This window comes from Zea mays, chromosome 4, assembly GCF_902167145.1.
Source record: "Zea mays cultivar B73 chromosome 4, Zm-B73-REFERENCE-NAM-5.0, whole genome shotgun sequence".
Lineage (NCBI taxonomy): Eukaryota > Viridiplantae > Streptophyta > Magnoliopsida > Poales > Poaceae > Zea > Zea mays.
In genome coordinates, this window is record NC_050099.1 from 6,534,395 (window position 1) to 6,558,040 (window position 23,646).

At 44.1% G+C, this 23,646-nt stretch overlaps 1 protein-coding gene across 1 annotated transcript; it reads left to right on the plus strand.

Moving 5' to 3' along the window:
- Positions 1–2,973: 2,973 nt before the first annotated feature.
- z1A1_2 (alpha zein) lies at positions 2,974–3,882 on the plus strand. Its single transcript, NM_001112275.2, has one exon. It carries the CDS (start codon positions 3,033–3,035, stop codon positions 3,834–3,836), a length of 804 nt encoding a protein of 267 aa, NP_001105745.1. The 5' UTR covers positions 2,974–3,032; the 3' UTR covers positions 3,837–3,882.
- The last annotated feature ends 19,764 nt before the right edge of the window (positions 3,883–23,646 follow it).

The window sequence follows — 23,646 nt, forward strand, 5'->3', positions numbered from 1 at the left end:
CTCCAAGTTGACAATGTGTTTGGAGTCTTTGATCATTAGTTCAAAACTCACAAACTTGCCAATAACCTCCTCGGGAGACATTAGTTTATATCTAGGATCCCCACGTATTAATTGAACTTGAGTAGGATTGTGAAATACGAGGGATATAAGAATAACCTTGACCATCTCATGGTCATCACATTTGGTGCTCCCGAGGTTGCACACTTGGTTCACCATGGTCTTGAGCCGATTGTACATCGCTTGCGGCTCTTCTCCTTTGTTGAGGACGAATCGACCGAGTTCTCCTTCGATCATCTCGCGCTTGGTGATCTTGGTCACCTCGCCCCCTTCATGCGCGGTTTTGAGGATGTCCCAAATTTCTTTGGCACTCTTTAACCCTTGCACCTTATTATACTCCTCTCGACACAAGGAGGCGATGAGTATAGACGTGGCTTGGGAGTTAAAGTGCCTAATTTGGGCGGCCTCGTCCGAGTCGTAGTACTTGTCCCCCACCTTTGGTACATGCGCTCCAAACTCAACAATATCCCAAATGCTTTCATGGAGTGAGGTTAGATGGTGCCTCACTTTATTACTCCACATACAATAATCTTCACCATCAAAATATGATGGTTTGCCTAGGGGTACATAAAGTAATGGAGCACGCTTTGAAATACGAGGATAACATAGGGGCATCTTTCTATACTTCTTGCGCTCATGGTGCTTAGAAGTAATGGACAATTCGGAGCTTGATGTGGAGGGTGACGAAGAGTCGGTCTCGTAGTAGACCACCTTCTTCATCATCTTCTTCTTGTCACCTCTCCGATGCGACTTGATGGAGGAAGAGGATTCCTCCTTGTGTTTGTTGCCGGACTCCCTTGAGAGAGTCCTCCCCAAGCTTGCGGCCTTTTTCGCTGGTCATGATCTCCCTCTTGGCGTGATCTTCAGACATCACTTCGAGTTGGTTAGACTCTTAATGAAGCACTGGCTCCGATACCAATTGAAAAGTCGCCTAGAGGGGGGTTGAATAGGCGAAACCTGAAATTTATAAACTTAAACACACACTAAGGTCGGGGGTTAGCGTTAGAATTAAATTCAAGTCCAAAAGAATATCTCTCTTGCTAGGAGTTGCTCAAGGATTGCGGATGACGTATGGGAGCCAACTCAAATTCACACTAGCAAGGAAATGTTAGAGAGACGAAAACAAATCAAACAAGAATCAAGGCGAGTGAACACGATGATTTGTTTTACCGAGGTTCGGTTCCAAAGAACCTAGTCCCCATTGAGGAGGTCACAAAGACCGGGTCTATTTCAACCCTTTCCCTCTCTCAAACGGTCACTTAGACCGAGTGAGCCTTTTCCTTAATCTCTCAGGTCACTTAAACCCCGCAAGGACCACCACACACTTTGGTGTCTCTTGCTTCGATTACAAGTCACTTAAGAAATAGACGGGAAAAGAAAAATGCCAAACCAAGCAACAAGAGCAACAAAGAACACATGATATCCTCTCACAAGCCCTAATGCACTAGAATTGATTTTGGGGCTTTGAGTGGATTGATTGCTTTGATTGTGTCTTGGAGTGTTGGGCTTTGCTCTTGCAATGAATGAGAGTTCAGAAATGCTTGGATGGTTATGAATGAGGTGGTTGGGGGGGGTATTTATAGCCCCCAACCACTTCCATAGCTGTTGGTGAAGGCTGCTGGCGATGGGCGCACCGGACAGTCCGGTGCGCCACCGGACAACCATTGTGCATTATCCGGTGCGTGCCACGTCAGTGCAACCGTTAGGGTTCGAAGCTGGTCGACCGTTGGAGTCTTTGTTGTCTTGCTGCACCGGACAGTCCAGTGCCACATCGGACAGTCTGGTGCTCTCTGACTTCTGCGCTCTGACTTCTGACATCCACTGTTCATCGCGACAGAGTCGACCGTTGGCGCAGAGAGTCATTGCTCCGCTGGTACACCGGACAGTCCGGTGAATTATAGCGGAGCGCGCCCTGGAATTCCTGAGAGTGGCTGGTTCATCTGCTGTATGGCCTGGTGCACCGGACACTGTCCGGTGCGCCATTTTTCAGCACACTCAAGTCCTTTTGCTCCAATAAATTGTGTCCCTAACTTAATTTCTTTCTTGGTTTGTGTTGAACCTTATGCACCTGTAATACATGAATTCTTGACAAACTAGTTAGTCCATGTGTTTGTGTTGTTCGTCAACCACCAAAATTAATTATAGGAAATGGTTAACCCTATTTCCCTTTCACAACTCAACTGTCAGATGAGTACTCCATTACAGCACTTACGTACACGAGTTCTATGAGAGCAGACCTCCAAAATGAATATCTGCTAAGTGTTTATCTACTTAGATGAAGGACGACAATCACTTTCTTGGGAAATATTAGCGACACAACTCCTTACATCCTCCGCTTCTTCCTAGTGTTTTTTGTTGTGATTGAGTCGACACAGCAACAACACTGCACTATTACAACCAGTACGACTATATCAACTAGCAATGTCTTCCTTATATGTTACTATTTATTTTGCTAATATTCATTATGTTTAAATCACATGTGCACCTTTCTATTGACATCAAAAAATTAGTGGGGATCGAGTGATTCTTTAAACCGATTATTACACAAGTTAACCACACTAAAATTAACATTGGTGAATCGTGCCATGATTTTTTTCTAGTGCAAAATAGCCAAACCAAGCAAAACATATGTGGCTATCGTTACACATGTGTAAAGGTATTGCATCACACCATTGTCACCCATGTATTTGGACAATACCGAGAGGAAAAACCACTTATTTATTGTATTTTATCAAGTTTATCTTGCTTACGTATAAATTATAACCCAACAAAGTAATCACTAAATGTCAAAACCAACTAGATACCATGTCATCTCTACCTTATCTTACTAATATTCTTTTTGCAAAATCGAAAATTAATCTTGCACAAGCACAAGGACTGAGATGTGTATAAATATCTCTTAGATTAGTAGATAATATATCGCACATATTATTGAGACCAACTAGCAACATAGAAAGCACAATATTGTACCAATAATGGCAGCCAAAATATTTTGCCTCATTATGCTCCTTGGTCTTTCTGCAAGTGCTGCTACGGCGAGCATTTTCCCGCAATGCTCACAAGCTCCTATAGCTTCCCTTCTTCCCCCATACCTCTCACCAGCGATGTCTTCAGTATGTGAAAATCCAATTCTTCTACCCTACAGGATCCAACAGGCAATCGCAGCAGGCATCTTACCTTTATCACCCTTGTTCCTCCAACAATCATCAGCCCTATTACAGCAGTTACCTTTGGTGCATTTATTGGCACAAAACATCAGGGCACAACAACTACAACAACTCGTGCTAGCAAACCTTGCTGCCTACTCTCAGCAACAGCAGTTACCTTTGGTGCATTTGTTGGCACAAAACATCAGGGCACAACAACTACAACAACTCGTGCTAGCAAACCTTGCTGCCTACTCTCAGCAACAACAGTTTCTGCCATTCAACCAACTAGCTGCATTGAACTCTGCTGCTTATTTGCAGCAACAACAACTACTACCATTCAGCCAGCTAGCTGCTGCCTACCCCCGGCAATTTCTTCCATTCAACCAACTGGCAGCATTGAACTCTCATGCTTATGTACAACAACAACAACTACTACCATTCAGCCAGCTAGCTGCTGTGAGCCCTGCTGCCTTCTTGACACAGCAACATTTGTTGCCGTTCTACCTGCACACTGCGCCTAACGTTGGCACCCTCTTACAACTGCAACAATTGCTGCCATTCGACCAACTTGCTTTGACAAACCCAGCAGTGTTCTACCAACAACCCATCATTGGTGGTGCCCTCTTTTAGATTGCTTATGAGTTATAGTTCAATAATAAAGTTTTTTTTGCTGATATTTGTGGCTTCCCAGAAATAAGAAAGTACATTTCTAGATTCTTATGTGCTTCTAGTCTCCAAATGTGGTTGATAGTTATTTTGCTCTAAGATCGGCAGTAATGAGGTATAAATACTTGTTGTCGTGTGCTACTCGGTTAATTGAGCATTAACACACATAAACATTACAAGGATGGTATAATCTCCTAAAATGTGTACATTGTTAGGTGTAACCCTATAGCCATGCAGAATGTGCTATGTTAGGCATGCCGATGGAAACGTGTGACACATACGTTTTGTTAACCTATTGATATTATATGTGCCTTTTATATTACCATATTTTATTAAAATACTAATATTTATTACTAGTAAGATATAACATTCTATCTAGCTTAAAAACTAACCATAAATATTCCATCATAACTAGATTTACCAAACTAATATACTAAATATACATAATAAATACAAAATTAACAATACAATATCAATATTTATGAGCTTAATAAATTTAAACATTATGGTTGGCCGACGATAATCATACTGACTTTCCGTAATTGCTTGATTGTAAATATACTTAGACTAATGCCTCTTTGTTCTACATGGCAAATAGGGACCACTCTAGGAGACTAGGATGTTGCTTGAGACGAAGATGTTATCATTGGTGTAGACTAATTTCTATCAGCCGCTGACTTCACTATTGTAACCATTATCTCTTGGGTAAATCATATACGATTATCTAGCCAAAGGCCCAGATGATAAAAACAATTTTTAATTGCTATTTCAGGACAAATGAATTAGCATGGTTCGAAGGATTGCGACCTTCCCCCCATGACTTTTATCGTATTGTGTTAGTCTAATCGACAAAACCAAGATTAGATATCATCGAAGAAGTTGATAAGCGAATCTGTGACCACTATCAGAATCAGCTGCTTTGCCGAGTGTCTAAAACACTCGACAAAGCCTGAAAAACACTCGGCAAAGGATTTGCCGAGTGTAACACTCAGCAAAGAAAGCTCGGCGAAGTATACATCGGCAACGACTTCTTTGCCGAGTACTTTTTATCGGGCACTTGGCAAAGAAGCGTCATTGTCACGACGATAGGTAATGCCGACGGAGTCTGTGACGAGTGTCACAGAGTGACGCTCAGCAAAGGCTCACTCTTTGCTGAGTGACCACTGTACAGACACTCGGCAAAGAAGCCCCCGTGGGTCCCTTTATCAGGGCCTTTGCCGAGCGTATTAGGTGGCACTCGGCAAAGGCTCCATCTTTGGTGACTGCCCGCCAGACTAGCAATCGACAAAGGGATCAACAGCGGATCCCTTTGTCAGTTCTTTTGTCGAGTGCTCTAGGAGGCACTCAATAAAGCTTGTGTTGGGGGCCTTCTTCTTCCGAAGGTCCTCAAAAACGTGACTAACCATAGGTTTTCAGTATGACATAGACTATTATAGGAAGCTTTGGCTTTGGGATGAAGGCGTGTGATATGAGGATACAGCCCAAAGGCAACATGGATGGACGTCGAAGCTATGGCTAAAGGAGTTTCGGCTTGGCATGTTAGCGAAGATGAAGGACGAAACCGACCTAAGGGAGAAAAGACTAGTTAGTCCTTGATAGTTTGCATTATGATTAAGAGCAGATATCAGGGGCATGCATGTAATCTTATCCGGGCTGCGTCCCGTGCCTATGAATAGATGAATAGTAACACCGTACTGTTCACGCTGGATTATAATCGCTCCTACGTCACTCTCGCGTCTTCACCTTTTGGTAAGCTGAAGGTATCAATGTAATACAAATATTGATGATGTTTATTCATGTTTATGAAATGAGAATATAAATAGCTTGCTGATTCGTAATCATTATTTATATTCTTTTGTATTTCATGTACCCTTATTTAGATGTGTTCACTGAGATGATGAAGGTATGCCCTTCATGACCTTCGTTCGGAAACCATTATATCCAAAAGGAGATAATGCTTCGAAGGACGAAGGTCTCTAATTATTGACAATCATGTTGTCTTGTTCTTGATGTATAGCATTTGGGAACAAGGACCAACATTGGCGCCCACCTCCCGTGAACTCAATCGACCACCTTCGGCAAGCATCGACTTTCGTAATGCCGCCGAAGAAGACAATAGTGCCAGGGGCTGCCCTGCAGCCACTGGACACTAATCAGGAAACGCTGCGAGAAGCTAGGATCTAGAAGAGGAAGGCTACTAGCCCAACACCTCAGGAGGAGGAGCTAGATCAGGAGATCAGAGATTTGGAGGCTATCACCAGCAGGTACAAAGAAAAAGGGAAAAGATGCTTCAGCTCGTCGAACTTCAGAGAAAGATCGACAAAGCTGCTGAAGAAATGCGTCACCTTACCCAGGATGACCAAGACCGAAGGCCCCAACATAGGGAGCTTCATCAAGAAAGCCCAATTAATGACGATGAGTGGTATGGTGACTTTCATCGTGGCAATTTTGCTTTTGATGATGCTTCTCCCTTGGCAGCAGAATTGCAGGCTACCCCGTGGCCGCCATCATACAAGCCACCTCAGCTCCCCATGTATGACGAGCACTCAGACCCGAAGCAACCATATCCTCATATGGGGGCAATACTGCGGTCATGGCAAAGTCCTTCGTCATGGCAGTTAGAAGCGTGGCTCAAACATGGTGCTCTTCTCTTCGGCCAGGGACAATTACGTCGTGGCAAAAGCTAAAATACATACTGGTCACTAGCTTCTAGGGTTTCCAATCGAAACCAGTTACTGTCCAAACTCTGTTCCAGTGCACACAGGACCAAGAAGAATACCTCCAAGCGTATGTCCGAAGGTTCCTGCGATTGAGAGTTCAGGCGCCTACAGTGCCCAATGAGATTGTCATTGAGGCCATGATCAAGGGGTTCAGACCAGGACCAACGGCGCAATACTTTGCAAGGAAGCCACCACAAACCCTAGAGAAGCCGACGATGATTTTCGGCAAAGAAGGCAAGAAGCCTACAGATACTCTGAGATGGCCAGGGGCTTCGGAGGAAGATTTCACCCTAGGCATGTCAGGTCAATCCATAATACCAGCTCAAGTGACGACAAGGGAAACCATACCCAAAGGCAGCAACACAGCTCTCAGTCGTCAGGAGCACAACAAAGCTCTTTGAGGCCACCGGCTCCAAGAGGTAGAGGGGGGAGAAGCTTCGGAGGAAGATATGGAGATCAGCCCAGTAAACAGTTTTGTTTGTTCTGCGGTGAAGATAAGGGGCATACCACAAGAACGTGCCAAGTTATGATTCAGAAGCAGAAAGAAATTGCTGAAGCTGAAGCACGTTCGAATCAGCCGAAGCAGGTTCTGCATACTGCTTCGTGCTACTCTCCCTACGTCCCGGAGTATGTAGACAATCAACAGCCTACGACCTTGGTCGCTTCGGCAAGCCATTCTCAAGCTTCCTGGGCCCAGTTGCCACCACCACCACCGCTAGCACATGCTCTGGTCCGCAATCAATAGCCAGAAGGGCACCACCATGCTTAGTAATAGCGCGACCTTCGGGAGGAGTCCGAAGCTCGCACAGTCAACAACATTGTGCCTAAGTCGAAGCACATCTATTAAAGGTGCCACGGTGATTCAATTAAAGAATATCTTACCCTAATGTATCTTAGTTTTTCCGCCATTTTATTTTCTTGCATGAAAAACAATTCACGAAGGATTAATTTCCAATTTGATGTAATAATACCGTGGTCGCACCATCGAGTGTGGAGCGCATCGCCTTAACAATACTTCCGAAGCTACAAAGACGTTCCTAAGGGAGCGCGGAGTAAGTTCTGAAGCTACAAAGTTGTTCATAAGGGAGCGCAGAGTAAGTTCCGAAGCTCAAAAGTCGTTCTTAAGTGAATGCAGAGCCAAGATGCCACCAAAATAAAAGGTGAAGAAGCTCAAAAGTCATTCCTAAGGGGATGCAGAGCTTAAATGCCACCGAAATAGAAGGTGAAGAAGTTCCAAAGTCGTTCCTAAGGGGATGCAGAGCTTAGCTCCAAAGATGTTCCTAAGGGGATGCAGAGCTGAAATATAACCTAAGTAAAAAGTGAAGAGACTCAAAAGTCGTTCCTAAGGGGATGCAGAGTCTGGATGCATTTTCGAGTGGGTGTGTTTCTTCGGCATAAACATCATGCTGTATCATATCATCACATCATTTCTCATAGCATTACATCATACATCACATCACATCAGCAACAGAACTGTGGAGAAGCAAAGATGCTTCTTTCAAAATATTTGATGAATGGAACAATGGGCTGAAGCAGAAAGTGTACCTTCAACAGCTATAATTTTACATACCAAGAAAAATCTTCGTCGACAAACAATATTATATAACAGCTACGACATAAGAAGGGGTGATTTTTTATTTGTGAAGCATGAAAAGAAGGGAAGGTGTTTTTTCACCAAAGGCTAAAAAACAGGTAAGTACATACATTTCATGCATCACAAAGAAATATATTACATTAATATACAAACAAATGTTCGATGTTCGACTCATACACGAATATTACATTTCTTAGTACACAAGAATTTAGTCTTCTTTCAATATTTTCTCGGTAGCTTCATGTAGGAGTTTGTTGACAGCTTCATCAACGGCTTCTTCGGCAATCCTTATCGTTTCTAATGCCCCCCTCATGGCCGGATCGGCCTCGGGATCATATGGCTCAGGCGGTGGTGAAAAATCAGCTGTAATAAAGAACAAGTTGTTAATATCAAAGCCAGAAACAAATACTGAAGCTAAAATTCAGTAATAATACCTATACGCCTTGCGCGCTCAGCAACCTCTTGGCTCGCTTAGCTTATTCTCGAGCATCATGGGATTCTTTTTCATTTGTCTTTATAGCTTCATCGGCTATCTCACGGCCACCTTTCATCCAAACATTGGAATAAAACTTCTCGCCCATCAAAGTAGCTTCGGCCGAAGGCTCCTTCATGTCGTCTATGGAGAAGACGGCTTCCGCCTGGGCTGCAGTTTTAACATGTTCACAGCCAGTTTTCTCCAAAACTGCTGCAACCCCTCGGGCACCGGCGAAGGCACAAAAATCCTCGCGTTCGCTAAGTATTTCCTCAAAAGCTTCAACTTCTTCGCAAATCCATTGAACGACTCCTTTTGGATCGCCTCGAATAAATTTTTGCTCCGATGAGTATGCACCCACCTTTGCAAAACTGTCTTTCAGTTTCTTTGCATAGTCCATGGATACTTCGTAGCATTTCTCTCTGGAACCCCGAAGTTCTTCAACATTCTTCTCAAGCCTGGAGCTTGTCCATTCACTTATATCTTACTTTGCCTTAGCAAGTTCAATATTTTCGCTCATTTCGGCAAGTTTTTTGTGAAGGTCTTCGACTTCGGCTTGGTGAGCTTCGGATTGTGCATTAAGTTTTGCTTCGTTGCTCTTCAGTTTATCCACCAAGGAAAGCAGTATTTTATCTTTTTCAAGCGCCTCGTTCCTTAATGTAATAACTTATGACCGAAGGTTCCCAAGGGCTATTTGGCAGCTTTCATCTTCTGCATTCTTTTGTGCCCTTAAAGCCTTGCTTAGGATTAATGCCTACAAAAAATGAAGGATCAGCACACAACAATAAGAAAAGATACAAAAAGTAATCTGCTTATAAGCTAAAATGTCCTCACCATCAGACTGTTATAAGCAAGGATGTCTGCAAGGTCATCTTTCGACATTGCAGACAACCCAAGCTCTAGCTTCGGGAAACCTATATTTTTTGCCATCTCCCGACAAACAAATATTTTCTTGTTGTCTGGAAGGCAATACAAAAAATCATCTTCGTCAGTGCCATTAAACATGAGGGATCCTGGGGGATACTTCAGATCCTTAGCAAATTGCCTAGCTTCGGCAACCTGCTCCTCTGATAGTTTTTCCCTACCGCGTGACACACTATAAATTCCGATCCCTCAGTAGAAGCTTCAACGGCAAGGAATTCAGATTCTTTGCTGGTTCTCTCTTTTCCTAACGGTAACGGAGCTTTTTCAGCATCCAAAGGTCCTTTTTCAGCATCCTTTTCAATAAGCTCTGCAGGCCCTATTTCTGCGGGAACTGAGGGCCCAGCTTCAGCTTCAACCCAAGTTATGATAGCTTCGGCAGTTTCCTTTGTACTTTTCTTACCCATGCTAGGTACTTCTGTAGAGGCAGGAGTTAGTACTTTTGTCGATTCCATGACAGCATCCAGTACACTAGCCATTCTCCTCCTTTTTGGAGTTATCAAAGTAGTTTTTTGAATCTTCGGCAATTCTGCCTCTGGCCGTGAAAAAGTTTTTGGCTGCTCCGCTGCTATCTTCAGAATTGGCTCTTCGGCTGATCCCAATATGGCTTCGGCAGTAGCGAGATGATTTTGCTCAGCTGCAGAAGAAGACCCTTCAACAGGCTTTGACACTTTGGCCGTCTCAGAGTGCCTGGGCCGGTGTGTCAAGACTTTGCCATTTTTCCCTTCGGCGTGGCAGAGATTGCCGAAGCAGTAGCCTTCCTTTTCTTTCCCTGCTTTCGCGAGGGATAACAATAGTCTGGGTACACAAAACCAATTACATCAAAAACCCTATTTAATCTCTTCTTGCCTCGTCCTCCGAAGGCCAATGTCATGGCATCGTCTTCGGCCCTTGTGTAGGCCCCAAGCAATTCGTCACTAGTAGCCTCAATGCAATCCAACCAGTCATCGTTCGGCTCATCGAACTGATCTCTGTATCTGAAGGTGTATTTCAGATAAACTAAACTAACTTGACTGGACCCGGCCGCAGCTTCCTTCGACATCTCCCAGCCACTTCCAAGAGGCCACACTCTGTAAGCAATATGCTCCTAGACTAAGTCCCTAGTGCCAATATAAGTACATAAAGTGTTAAAGTCCGTATGGCATGCTTGAATATCATGTCCATGGACAGTGGTTGGCCTCCTAATGCCGAAGCGAGACCAGATAGGGCATTGAATGATCCCCTTTATATCTTCTCTTTCAACTAAGTTGTTCTTCACATAAAACCACTCTTGCATCCAGGCTCCTGGCCACCTCTTCCAAAATGTTGGGACGGGATAGCTCACACCAGAGCGAGGCATGAAGCCGTAACAACGAAAATTATTATGATATTGTTCTATGCCAGTAGCCTTTGTCTCATAGGACAGGTCATGCATGTTGCAGAAGCATTTTGCATTCGGCTCTAAACCCTGGCCCAAATGAAAACTCCCATTCTGATGATATCTTCGGGGGTAATTTGATGAAGGTAAATTTCAAAAGTCTTCAAAACTTCAACTAAAAATTTGTTCAGGGAGAATCGAAGCCCTGCTTTCATAGAACTCCTGTAGACAACAACTTCGTCTGCTTCGGGCATAGGGGCACTGCTATCTCCTCTGGCCCTCATGATAGAAATATCGCGGAAGTATCTTCCTTTCATTGCATCAATCTGACTCTGTTTGATGGTTGATTTAGCAAAGATGGTATGACTCGGTCGCCAGGGCTGATCTTCGACATCTTCGTTTCCACTTTCTAAGTCAAAACTTTCACTATCGCTGGAATCTTCAGACAACCCAACCAACATCTCATTGGTGATCTTCTTCATATTTGTCTTCTCCATAGCTTCATAAAACCCGGCCAATGCAGGGTCAGCAATCTTCTTCTCTTTAGCCATTTAGACAACGATTGCACGATTGTCGAAGCTTAAAACTCAATCAAAACTCGACAGAGCAAGAGAATTCAGAATGTCTAAAATAGCGCAAGCAACTGAAATAGCACAGCAAATGCTGCCAATGCGAGTTTCTATTTATATGCCTCACGATTTGGTGGGCCATACATGTCAGTGGCTTTCGCTATTCTAGCGAAGGGAAGGTGTTTTTTCGGATCTTCGGTTAAAGGCCTTCGTTCACGTCACAGTCTAAATTTGTTACAAAGAAACAAATTAATACTACGAGGGGCTACTGTTGGGGGCCTTCCTTTTCCGAAGGTCCTCAAAAACGTGGCTAACCATATGTTTTCAGTATGACATAGACTATTATAGGAAGCTTCGGCTTTGGGATGAAGGCGTGTGATATGAGGATACAACCCGAATGCAACATGGATGGACGTCGAAGCTATGGCTAAAGGAGCTTCAGCTTGGCATGTTAGCGAAGATGAAGGACGAAACCGACCTAAGGGAGAAAAGACTACTTAGTCCTTGATAGTTTGCATTATGATTAAGAGTAGATGTCAGGGGCATGAATGTAATCTTATCCGGGCTATGTCCCGTGCCTATAAATAGATGAGAAGTAACACCGTACTGTTCACGCTGGATTGTAATCGCTCCTACATCACTCTCGCATCTTCACCTTTTGGCAAGCCGAAGGTATCAATGTAATACAAATATTGATTATGTTTATTCATGCTTATGAAATGAGAATATAAATAGCTTGCTGATTCATAACCATTATTTATATTCTTTTGTATTTCATGTACCCTTATTTATATGTGTTCACTGAGATGATGAAGGTATGCCCTTCATGACCTTCGTCCGGAAACCATTATATCCAAAAGGAGATAATGCTTCGAAGGACGAAGGTCTCTAATTATTGACAATCGTGTTGTCTTGTTCTTGATGTATAGCATTTGGGAATAAGGACCAATAGCTTGCTTCTTTGCCGAGTGCCAAGGCCACAGCACTCGGCAAAGAGTCTTTACCGGTGCGCAGGTGTGCCTTCTTTGCCGAGTGCTATGACATTGACACTCGGCAAAGTATCTCTTTGTCGAGTGTAACACTCGACAAAGTGACCAGATTATCCCTTTTTATTTGTTTTTGCTATTCCATCCAAACAAATAAAAGATATATCGCATAATCATCACATATACATCATAGATATCACATAATCATCGCATACATAATAGAGACTGCATATTTCACAAAAAACACAAATCTCACAAGTTTTTCTCAAACATGTCCATGTTCATACCAAGATTCACTAACATAAGTATCACACAACTCTAAAACATAAGTTTTTCACAAACATAAGTTTAGGACAAGTTTATCACACAAGCTAAGAGAAGATCATGAGCGAGGTGGGCGGCTGGACTGGTGCGGCGACGGGCTGGGCGATCCACGAGGGTTGTTGGATGCCGCCCTAGATTGTCCCTGCACAGAGAAGAGATTGCCTGTGTTATACTAGATAAATATACATCATGCAGGACTAGAATTTTGATACTCATAGGAGTATGGAACTGAGCAGGGTCAACTGGAGGGAACAACGGAGGTGGTGGAGCAAAACCCTGTGCGGTGCCAAGGCTCTGCATGTACTGGAACATCTCTGCCATCCTCTGTTGATTTTCCATGTGGGCCTCCCGCTCCGCCATCATCCTCGCCTCCATATCCTACCGTTCCCTCCTCTCTTCTTCTAGCTAGGCATATAATATTTCAACCCAGTGTTATAATAACTCAAAGAGAAGGTATATAACTCAAGGAAAGACGAGTTACAGAAGCACTAACCTGGAGTTGTTGTATCTCATGATGTGAGTTGTCCTGTCGAGGTCGTATGGCTGGGCTTGAGCTCGTGGTCCTTGCTCGCACCTGAGACAGAGTGGGAGTGGACAACGAGTCGATTGTCCCGTCGGCAATCCAGTACCTCCCATGCCTCTTGCCTCCTCTGACCCTCATGAGAACATCTCCGTCGATTTCCTTGGTCCTCGGATCGTAATCTGGCCCATGGACCTCATGTGACATGGCAGTGTACTCACTTAGGCGGTTGTAGACGGCGGAGTTGCTATATGCCTCGGGCCCGTCATCCGGGTTGTAGGTGACATCGGACGTCGCCTTTCCCTTGTGGGCCATAGCATAAACCGAGAAGATGGAGCATGGCTGGCCACCATGTAACACCAAATGCAATAAAATCAATGAGATAGTTAGAAATAATATCTAAACCAGTGCTATATACCTAAATAAAAAGAGGGCGTACCCATGCTTCTACATATTTCCAGAGGTTGCGACTGCCTTGGTGGTGGGAGGGACCTTACATCATCAAATGTCGTTCCATGCTAGCGTTGTGCGCCTCGTCCCACTTAGGCGAGCACCACCTATCCACCATCTGCTCCTAGCACTGAGGATGCGCGGCGCACCAATAAGGAATCATCTACAAACTAAAACAAGTACATTGCATATCAGAAGATAAAATTAAGCAATTTTTTTCACGAATATTAAAGTGATGTATTTACCTGCAAGTATTGGTCCCTAGTCAACGACATGGTTCGGGCCTCTTGTTTGGTCACCTTCTCTCTAAGGACGGAGCCATGGTAGATGATGATGACCTAGATTCGTGCATCGTAGTGCATGTCCACGACGAGCTTCTTACAGCTTGTGGTGGCCACCACATTTGCCCTGGCCTCGTATCCAGCCTCGCATCTGAAGAAATCCTACATACAAAGGCGATATATCCATACATTATTTCAAGTATGTGCAACAAATGCGACATATTTTACAATATAGTAAGACTTACTCATAGCTTTTGCTTCACCCGCTCTGCCATGTTGTTAAATTCCCTATCGTCCTAGTCTACTGCATCAGGGGTGACGACGTAGTGGTCGAAGGTGTAGGCAGTAGGTTGGGCCCACCACTCCAGCGTACTCAACCAGTCCAGGGAAGTGTTCCCTACACATAAGGCCAAGGATGCCATTGGGTTGTGGTCGTGACTCCCTGCATTCTCCACAACCTTTCAAGACCTGTCCAAGTGATAAATAAAAAGTATTAGTTTATATTATGAATTTGAACACATAATATGAACAAACAGTGAGAACATAAAATTACATGTCTCTCCCCATCCTTCTGAATCAGCGACCGCCTATCTCGAAGTATGGGACGCTGAGGGAGACTCGTGGGACCTCGCTGGTAGACGTTCCTCGAATCTGAAGCACCAGAACCTGAGGCGTCTTGCTGAGCGTCGTCGTCGTCCTACTGTGTCGCATCGATAACGACCTGCTGCTGGACGTCGTCATCCTGTTGTGCCTTCTTCGCCTTCCTACGGGTGCTCCTCCTCCCCCTCCTTGTCCTCATCCCACCGCCCACCATATTTGTCCAACAACCTGTAATTAAGGGTAAGCAAATAAGCACATATAAAAAAGTTTATTTACAAATAGGCGTGAAATAAAAAAAATAGCATTACATCGTTTAAAAAAATCTTCATATGTGTCGGGGTTAGCCAGATCATAAGTGTCATCATCACAATCAACCATTTCATAGTCAACACCATCTGAAGGCGCAAGTTCTTCATTAATGTCATTGCCTTCAAGTAATTCTAAGTCATTCTCATTTTGCACCTCATCAACAACCATTTCAATATCTACTTCCATTCCGATAGCTTCGGTTAAGTCTATCTCAAATCACCCTTCTAGCCCATATTCTTGGAAGAACTCTCCATCATATGTATCCGGGTCTAAGTTATAATCTTCATCATTTGGAACAGGTAATTTACCGTGCAGTGATACCTTATACACAACATCCCAACCCATCCATGCCTCATATAGGAGATGAAGAATCAAATGCTGCATTGGATTGAAGAAGTCGAGTGGAAATATCTTCTCAAGCTTACACAAAAACACGGGTGTCAATCTTTCCAAGTCTGCAATCACGGACCAAGATAACTCTTTCACACAAAGCTGGCAGAATAAATAGCTGAACTTTGTAAGCGCTAGCCATACATGCTCAGGGACATAGCCTCGAACCATCGTCGGAAGAATCTGTTCAATCCATAAGTGGAAGTCATGACTCTTCATCCCTAAGACTCACAGAGTAGATAAGTTCACCCCCCTACTTAGGTTAGCTGCATACCCATCAGGAAACATCAACATCTTGATCCACTAAAGTACTTCCTTCCTCTGGGCCCTACTTAGGACGAAATCGGCCTTAGACCTTCTCCATGTCTTTCCACCACTAGGCGGCTTCATTTCTTGGTTTGGTCTATCACATAACGCTGTCAGATCCACTCTTGTCTTTACATTATCCTTTGACTTATCAGGAATGTCCATAATTGTTGCCCAAAGTGCCTCGGCGACATTCTTTTCAGTGTACATCAAGTCAATGTTGTGTGGAAGGAGTGGGTCATCATAATAGGGGAGCCGAGTCAAGCCCGACTTATGTGTCCACATATGCTGCTCACCATATCCCACAAATACACCTTCTGGATTGGCCACGAGCCCATCTATTTGTTGACGAATTTCGGCACCAGTCATCATTGCAGGTGGTTGGTCTGTCACTACAACACCTTTCGTAAAGTTATTGATGTCTAGGCGGAATGGATGGTTAGGAGGGAGAAATTGTTGATGTTTATCGAACAACGAATATTTGCCACCCTTTTTCAACCAAATGAACTTAAGAGCTTCCTTACAAACTAGGCATGGGAACTTACTGTGAACACAATAGACACAGAATAGCCCATACGCCGGTAAGTCATGCATGGCGTACTAGTACCAAACATGCATTTTGAAGTTTTTCTTCGTAGCTCGGTTATACGTCCATACCCCTTCCTCCCAAGCATGTACGATTCATCAATCAAAGGCTCCATGTACACGCCCATTTTATTCCCCGGGTGTCCGAGAATTATCAACGACACAAATATGTTCTGCCTTTAAAAGCATACACCGGGGGGAGATTGATTGGGATAACAAACACGGGCCAACATGTGTATGGGGCAGCGCTCATTCCATAGGGATTGAACCCATCTGTGGCCAGCGCAACACGTACATTATGAGCCTCTTCAGCTTTCTCGCGGTAAATGGCATCAAAGTGTTTCCATGCTTCACCATCGGATGTGTGCACCATCTTATCATGATTGTATCGTTTGCCATTTTTGTGCCATGTCATCTGTTTCGCGGATTCCTCAGTCATGTATAGACGCTGGATCCTCGGTGTGAACGGAAGGTGGTGTAGGATTGTCACGGGGATGTCGAGCTGCCTATCATGTCCATCACCAAAGTCTACCTCCATGAACCTAGACGATTTACACTTCGGACAGTACTTTGCTTCCGTGTATTCTTTCCTAAATAGCACGCAGTCCTTCGGACAAGCATGTATCTGCTCATATGTCATCTTGAGTGCACGGAGGAGTTTCTGTGTGTTGGGGACCTTCGGCATCCGAAGGTCCTCAAAAACGGGATTTAACAGTATTTCTGGAAGTATAATGTGTGAGCAGGTACCTTCAGACTCAAGTCGGTATCACGGCAGGAGAAGACCCGGATAATACGAAGGTCTTGATACAACGCCGAAGATGTTAGCAGGAAAGCTTCGGCATGGTTGCAGAAAATGAAACCGACTTAAAGATGAAAAGGCTATTCAGACCTCGATAGATTACTATAGAATTATTATCAAATGTAAAGGGCATGAATGTAATTTTGTATGGGCTGTGTCCCGTGCCTATAAATAGGTGAACAGAACCCCCGTACTGTTCACGCTGACTTGGCATTCGCTTTTTGCGTCACGCTTGTACTGTCATCTCCTTCCGATTGAAGGTACACTTGTAATTCAACGATATTTCTGTTTATGTCTGATAATAATATATAATTGTTCATATTGTCTTTTATGTTCTTTACATTTCATTCTTCGTCATTGCTTAATGAATTTATGAAGGTACGTCCTTCATAACCTTCGTCCGTAAACCATTATATCCTAAGGGAAATAATGTTTCGGAGGGCGAAGGACTTTAACGATTAACATTTTCTATGTTGCCTTGTTCTTAACTCATAGCACTTGAGAACAAGTCCCCAACATTGGCGCCCACCTCCGGTGAACTCACTTCCACTCTTTGAAGTTTTTTGAACACCTTCGGCGATCATAAATCTTCGTTATGGCGCCGAAGAAAGCTTCAGCGACTGGGGCTGCAGCTCTGCAACCACTGGACCACAATCAGGAGACAGTTTCCCTGCGGGAGGCCCGAAGCCAGAAAAGGAAGGCTGTCAGTCCGACACCACCAGAGGACGAGATAGATCAAGAAATCAGAGATATGGAGATGCTTCATCAACAAGTACAGAGGAAGAAAGAAAAGATGGCCAGGCTAGCTGAACTGCAGAGGCAGATAGACGAAGCCTCTGAAGAAGTTCGTCATCTTGCTCAGGATGAGCAACACCGAAGGCCTCAGCACCAAGACCTTCATCAGGAGGGTTTTCCCAACGAAGATGACTGGTATGACAATTTCCATCATGGGAATTTTGTTTTTGATGATGCTTCTCCTCTGTCCGCTGAGCTGCAGGCTACACCTTGGCCTCCGTCCTACAAGCCGCCTCAGCTTCCCGTATTCGATGGTCACTCAGACCCGAAGCAGTTTTTGATGAGCTACGAAGCAACAGTATCTTCGTATGGTGGCAATGCTTCAGTCATGGCCAAATCTTTCGTTATGGCTGTCAGAAGTGTTGCTCAAACCTGGTATTCCTCCCTTCGACCAGGAACGATCACTTCATGGCAGAAGCTGAAGGACTTGTTGTTAACTAGCTTTCAAGGATTTCAGACGAAGCCGGTCACTGCTCAGGCTCTGTTCCAGTGCACCCAGGATCACGAAGAATACCTTCAGGCGTATGTCCGAAGGTTCTTGCGTTTGAGGGCACAGGCACCAACGGTGCCCAATGAAATTGTCATCGAGGCCATGATCAAGGGGCTTCGGCCAGGACCGTCAGCTCAGTACTTCGCCAGGAAGCCTCCTCAAACTTTGGAGAAGCTGCTCCAGAAGATGGACGAGTACATTCGGGCCGATAATGATTTTCGCCAAAGAAGGGAGGAGGCTTTCAGGTTTTCTGAAATGACCAGGGGCTTCGGAGGGAGGTTCTACCCGAGGCACGTGAGATCAATTCATAACTCTACACAAAAATGATGATAGAGGAAGCCAACAGCAAAGGCCACAATGCTCCTCACAGGCTTCGGGGCAACAGCAAAGCTCCTTCCGACCACCAGCTCCAAGAGGCAGAGGCGCCAGGGGCTTTGGAGGAAGATTTGGAGATCAACCGAGAAGAATCTTTTGCTTATTCTGCGGTGAGAACAAAGGCCATACTACCAGGATGTGCCATGTTACTATTCAGAAGCAAAAGGAAATAGCTGAAGCCGCAGCACAACAAGCTCAGCCGAAGCAGGTCATGCATACAACTTCGTATCATTCGCCCTACATCCCAGAATATGTGGGCAACCATCCTGCAGTTTCTGTTGCTTCGGCAAGTCAGCCTCAAGCTTCCTGGCAACAGCCTCCGCCTCCACCTCCGTTGCAACAAGGCCAGCAACCAGAAGGGAGCCAGTATGCTCCACACCAGAGGGACTTCAGAGAGCAGTCCGAAGCTCGTACAGTCAATAGCACTGTGCCAGAGTCAAAGCACATCTATTGACGAATATCCTACCTTAATAGCAATCTTTTTCATTCAGTTTTATTTTCTGTAATAAAGGACATTGTTTAGGTTTCATGTAATTAGTTTCGTTGATTCCTACAAGAAAAATATGTTTTCCTCACAGGCTTAAATTGATTGAAGTTCAAAGACTTGTGATAAAAAAAAGGACCTTCGAACTATCGAAAATTCTTCGAAGCAACAAAAAGTCGTTCTAAGGAACGCAGAGTAAGTTTGCCGAAGTCACAAAAAGTCGTTCCAAAGGGAGCGCAGTGTAAGTTTTCTGCTCCAAAGTCGTTCCAAAGGGAATGCAGAGCATACAGCGAAAAGTCAACGCTGATACCGCCTAAGTAAAAGGCGAAGCGCGAAAAGTCAACGCGAATACCGCTGAAAGTAAAAGGCGAAGAAGCTCCTAAGGGAGGCTTACAGCGAAAAATAAACGCTGATTCCGCTGAAGTAAAAGGCGAAGAAGCTCCTAAGGGAGGCTTATAAAAGATGTGTTTTATTGCAGGGATGCGTATGTATCTTCGGAATAAACGTCATCTCACATAACATAACATCATCGCATCATTTCGCATAGCATAAGCATCATACATCATTTTGCACATGGCACAAGAGGTGGACACATTATTAATCTACAGAAGAACGCTTTGAAAAAAGGGAGAAATCAAAGTCACAAAAAGATACATCATTGATCTTCGGAAGTGTATCTTCGGAAGTGTAGCTTCGGAAAATATCTTCACGAAGCCTGGATATTAATCATCAGAACATTGGATATTGTTGTGACAAAGAAAAATTCTTCTTCACGAAGCATGAAAAGAAGGGAAGGTGTTTTTTCGTCAAAGACTCAAAAGTGGTACGTGTAAAGTTTCATGCATCGTAAAGAATTGACTAACAAAAATAGGTATATTACATTTGGGGTTACAAAATGTTACAGTATATTACATTTCAGAAAGTTTTCACAAAAATACTTAATCTTCTCTCAAAACGACTTCTGCAGCCTCGTTCAGGAGCCGATTGACGACTTCGTCCATAATATCTTCAGCCATCTTTTTAATTTCGTCGTCTCCTTTCGGCTGAGGGCCCGAAGACGCTTTAGCACGATCTGAAGTAAGACAGCATGCGGCTACATTGCTATTACAAATCGCAAACAAATCTTAAAGCCTAAGATTACAACACGATAAAAACTATTAGTTAATACCTAATTGACCTTCGGCCTCTGCGCTCTTTTCAGCAGCCTCAGCCACTTCTCTAGCATCGTGAATGCCCTTTTCACTTCTTCGAATAATTTCTCCGGCCATTTCTCAGCCACCATTATCCCAGATATCGGTAAAACATTTTCCACCAATTATACTAGCTTCGGCCGAAGGATCTCTTGCATCTTCAAAGGGCAAAGCAGCTTCGGATTGTGCTAAAATTTTTACATGTTCGCAGCCCTTCTTCTCTAAGATGGTGGCAATCCCTCTGGCACCAGAGAAGGCACATATATCTCCTCGGCTATTTAAAATTTCTTCGAAGGCTTCAGCTTCGTGGTCGATCCATTCGATGACACCTTCGGGATTGCTTCTCGAAAAGTTTTCCTCACTTGAGAATGCGCCGACCTTGGCGAAGCTAGCCTTTAGCTTCTTAACACAATCTATAGATTTATTATAGCATCTCTTTTTGGACGAACGAAGCTCTTCAACAGTCACTTCTAGGTGATCTGCCCATTGATCGCTGAGTTCACGCTTTGTTTCTTCAAGTATGCGTTCTTCCTTGGCTCTGGCCAGTTGTTTCCGAAGATCTTCAATTTCGCGCTTCTGAGCTTCAGCTTGACCTTTAAAAGCAGCTTCGTCTTCCTTTATTTTATTTATCAATGAGTATAATATTTTATCTTTTTCGAGACCTTCGTTCCTCAGTTCAATTACTTCGGAACGAAGGTTGCTCAGGGCTATAGTACACCCTTCGTCTTCAGCATCTTTCTGTGCCCTGAGGGCATTGCTAAGTATCAGGCCCTGCAAAGAGAAATATGTGTGCGTCAATAGGTTTAAACAAACGAAAAATACAAGGATTTCATTTCTCGCACCTTTAAGCTATTGTAAGCCAGGCTGTCGGCCAGATCGTTCTTCGACAGCACCGAGAGCCCGTCTTCTAAAGTTGGGAATCCGAAGCTCTTGCTCATCTCCCGACAGACAGAAATTTCCTTGCTATCGGGGAGACAATACAAGAAGTCTTCTTCTCCACTGCCATTGAATATTAACGCCCCCTTTGGATATTTCAGTTTTTGGGCGTAGTGCTGGGCCTCTTGCTCTTCTTTTTCTGATAGTTTTTTCCCCGAAGCATGGCGAACAATATAATCACGAACTTTGGGGGATGCTTCGGGGGCAATGGCACCGGTTTCTTCAACAAAAGTTGGCTTTGTTATTTTTTCTGCCTCACTTTCCAAGGATTTTATCTTTGCAGGCTCTGAGGGCCCAGCTTCGGCTTTAGTCTCTTGCCCTGAAGCTTTAGATCCAGAAATTTCAGTTGTTTCAGGAATGACAGCAGCCCTCTTCGGAGGTGTGCTTGAAGATTTGATCGTTTCCAGTACATCTAGCACATTAGCCATTCTCTTTCTTTTCGGAGTCACTGCTGGCACTTTCACTATCTCAATGTTTGCTGCAGGACTCAAAACTTCTGATGTTTTGGATCCCTCAGTTGATTCTTTTACCTTTTCCATTTTTTCTGTGGACGGCGCTTCGGCTTTCTCTTTCGTTTCTGATAACAAAATTTTTGATTGTTCCAATTCTATCTTTGTTGGCACTTCGGCCGTTTCTGCGACTTCTGGCAGCAAGGTTGGCTCGGTTGGTTTTTCAGCTTCGGTGGCCGAAGAAGTTTCTCCGGTAAACTCAGGCACCGAAGCTGGTTCAATATAGCGCGGCCGATGCGTAAGGACCTTTATCTTCTTTCTTTTCGGTTCTGGCTCGCTAGGAGCAGTTGCAGCTTCTTCTTTTGCAGAGGTTGTGTTTTTTCTCTTCTGCCTTCGAATGGGATAGCAATAGTCAGGGTAGACAAACCCGATTGCATCAAATACCCGATTCAGCCTCTTCTTTTTTCGGCCTCCGAAGGCTGCTGACATTGCAGTATCTTCGGCCTTCGAATAGGTCCCAAGCAGCTCATCACTTAAATTTTCAATGCTTTTTAACCAGTCATCATCTGGTTCAACGAATTTATCTCCAAACTTAAAAGTGTACTTCAACCTGATAAGTCCACCTTCGTCGGCCTCTTTTATGGTTTCTTGTGGCATTTCCCATTTCTCCGCAAGTGGCCATACCCTGAAGGCGATATGCTCTTGTACTAAGTCCCTCGTTCCAATAAAAGAACAGATAACACCGAAGGCCCTCTGGCATTCTTCGGCAGCCTCACTCATTTCAACCTTCGGCCTCCGAAGGCCGAAGCTTTGCCAAATAGGGCGCATAATTATACCTTTGATATCTTCTCGCGCTGTCAGATCATTCTTCACATAAAACCATTCTGTCATCCAGTCGCCGGGCCATCTCTTCCGAAAGGTCGGCACGGGACAGCTTGACCCGGACCGAGAAACGAAATTGTAGCAGCCAAAATTATTGTGATACTGTTCCTTACCCCAAGGTTTTGTTTCGTATGATAATTCGTGTATATTGCAGAAACTTTTTGCATCAGGCTTCAGACCTTGGCTTCTCACGGCCCACACGAAGATATTTAGCCTTATAATTGCCTCAGGGGTAAGTTGATGGAGATAGACTTCGAATATTTTCAGTACCTCCACAACGAAGCTGCTCAAGGGAAATCGCAGTCCAGCTTTCAAAAAGCTTCGGTACACTACGACTTCATTCTCTTCAGGGTGTGGGCAAGTTTTTTCCCCTTCGTCGGCCCTCACAATGGACAAATCCCGGAAATACCTTCCTCTCATGTTGACAAGATGATTCTCTTTGATAGTTGATTTACCATAAACTGAATGGCTTGGTCGCCAGGGACGATCTTCGGAGTCCTCACCACCACTGTCCACATCATAGCTGTCACTGTCACCAGTATCTTCAGACAAACCTTCCAGAATCTCCTTGGTAATTTTTTCTGTATTGGTCTTTGACATCGCTATAAGAAACCCCAAGTTTTTCTCTTCGTCAAGGCTCAGCTTCATCTCAGCAACAGTCTTCTTATCTTCAGACATCTTCGGAGACGCTAAAAAACTATTTTCAAAGCCGAAGCTTCAAAACTAAAAGCTTAGCAAATCGCAGTGCACAAGAGCTAAAAATTGAGTGAGCGGGAGTAGTTGGCCAGAAAGCGTGTCAAATGAGTTTGCGGTATGGCCGTATTTATACGCCAAGAGCGTTGAAAATTCAAAGACCCCGCTTGTCAGTGAATGTTGCTATTCTAGCAAAGGGAAGGTGTTTTTTCGGACCTTCGGCGTAAAGCCTTCGTCCATGTCGCAATCTAAATTCGTTATTTTAAAACAAATTAATATTGCGAGGGGCTACTGTTG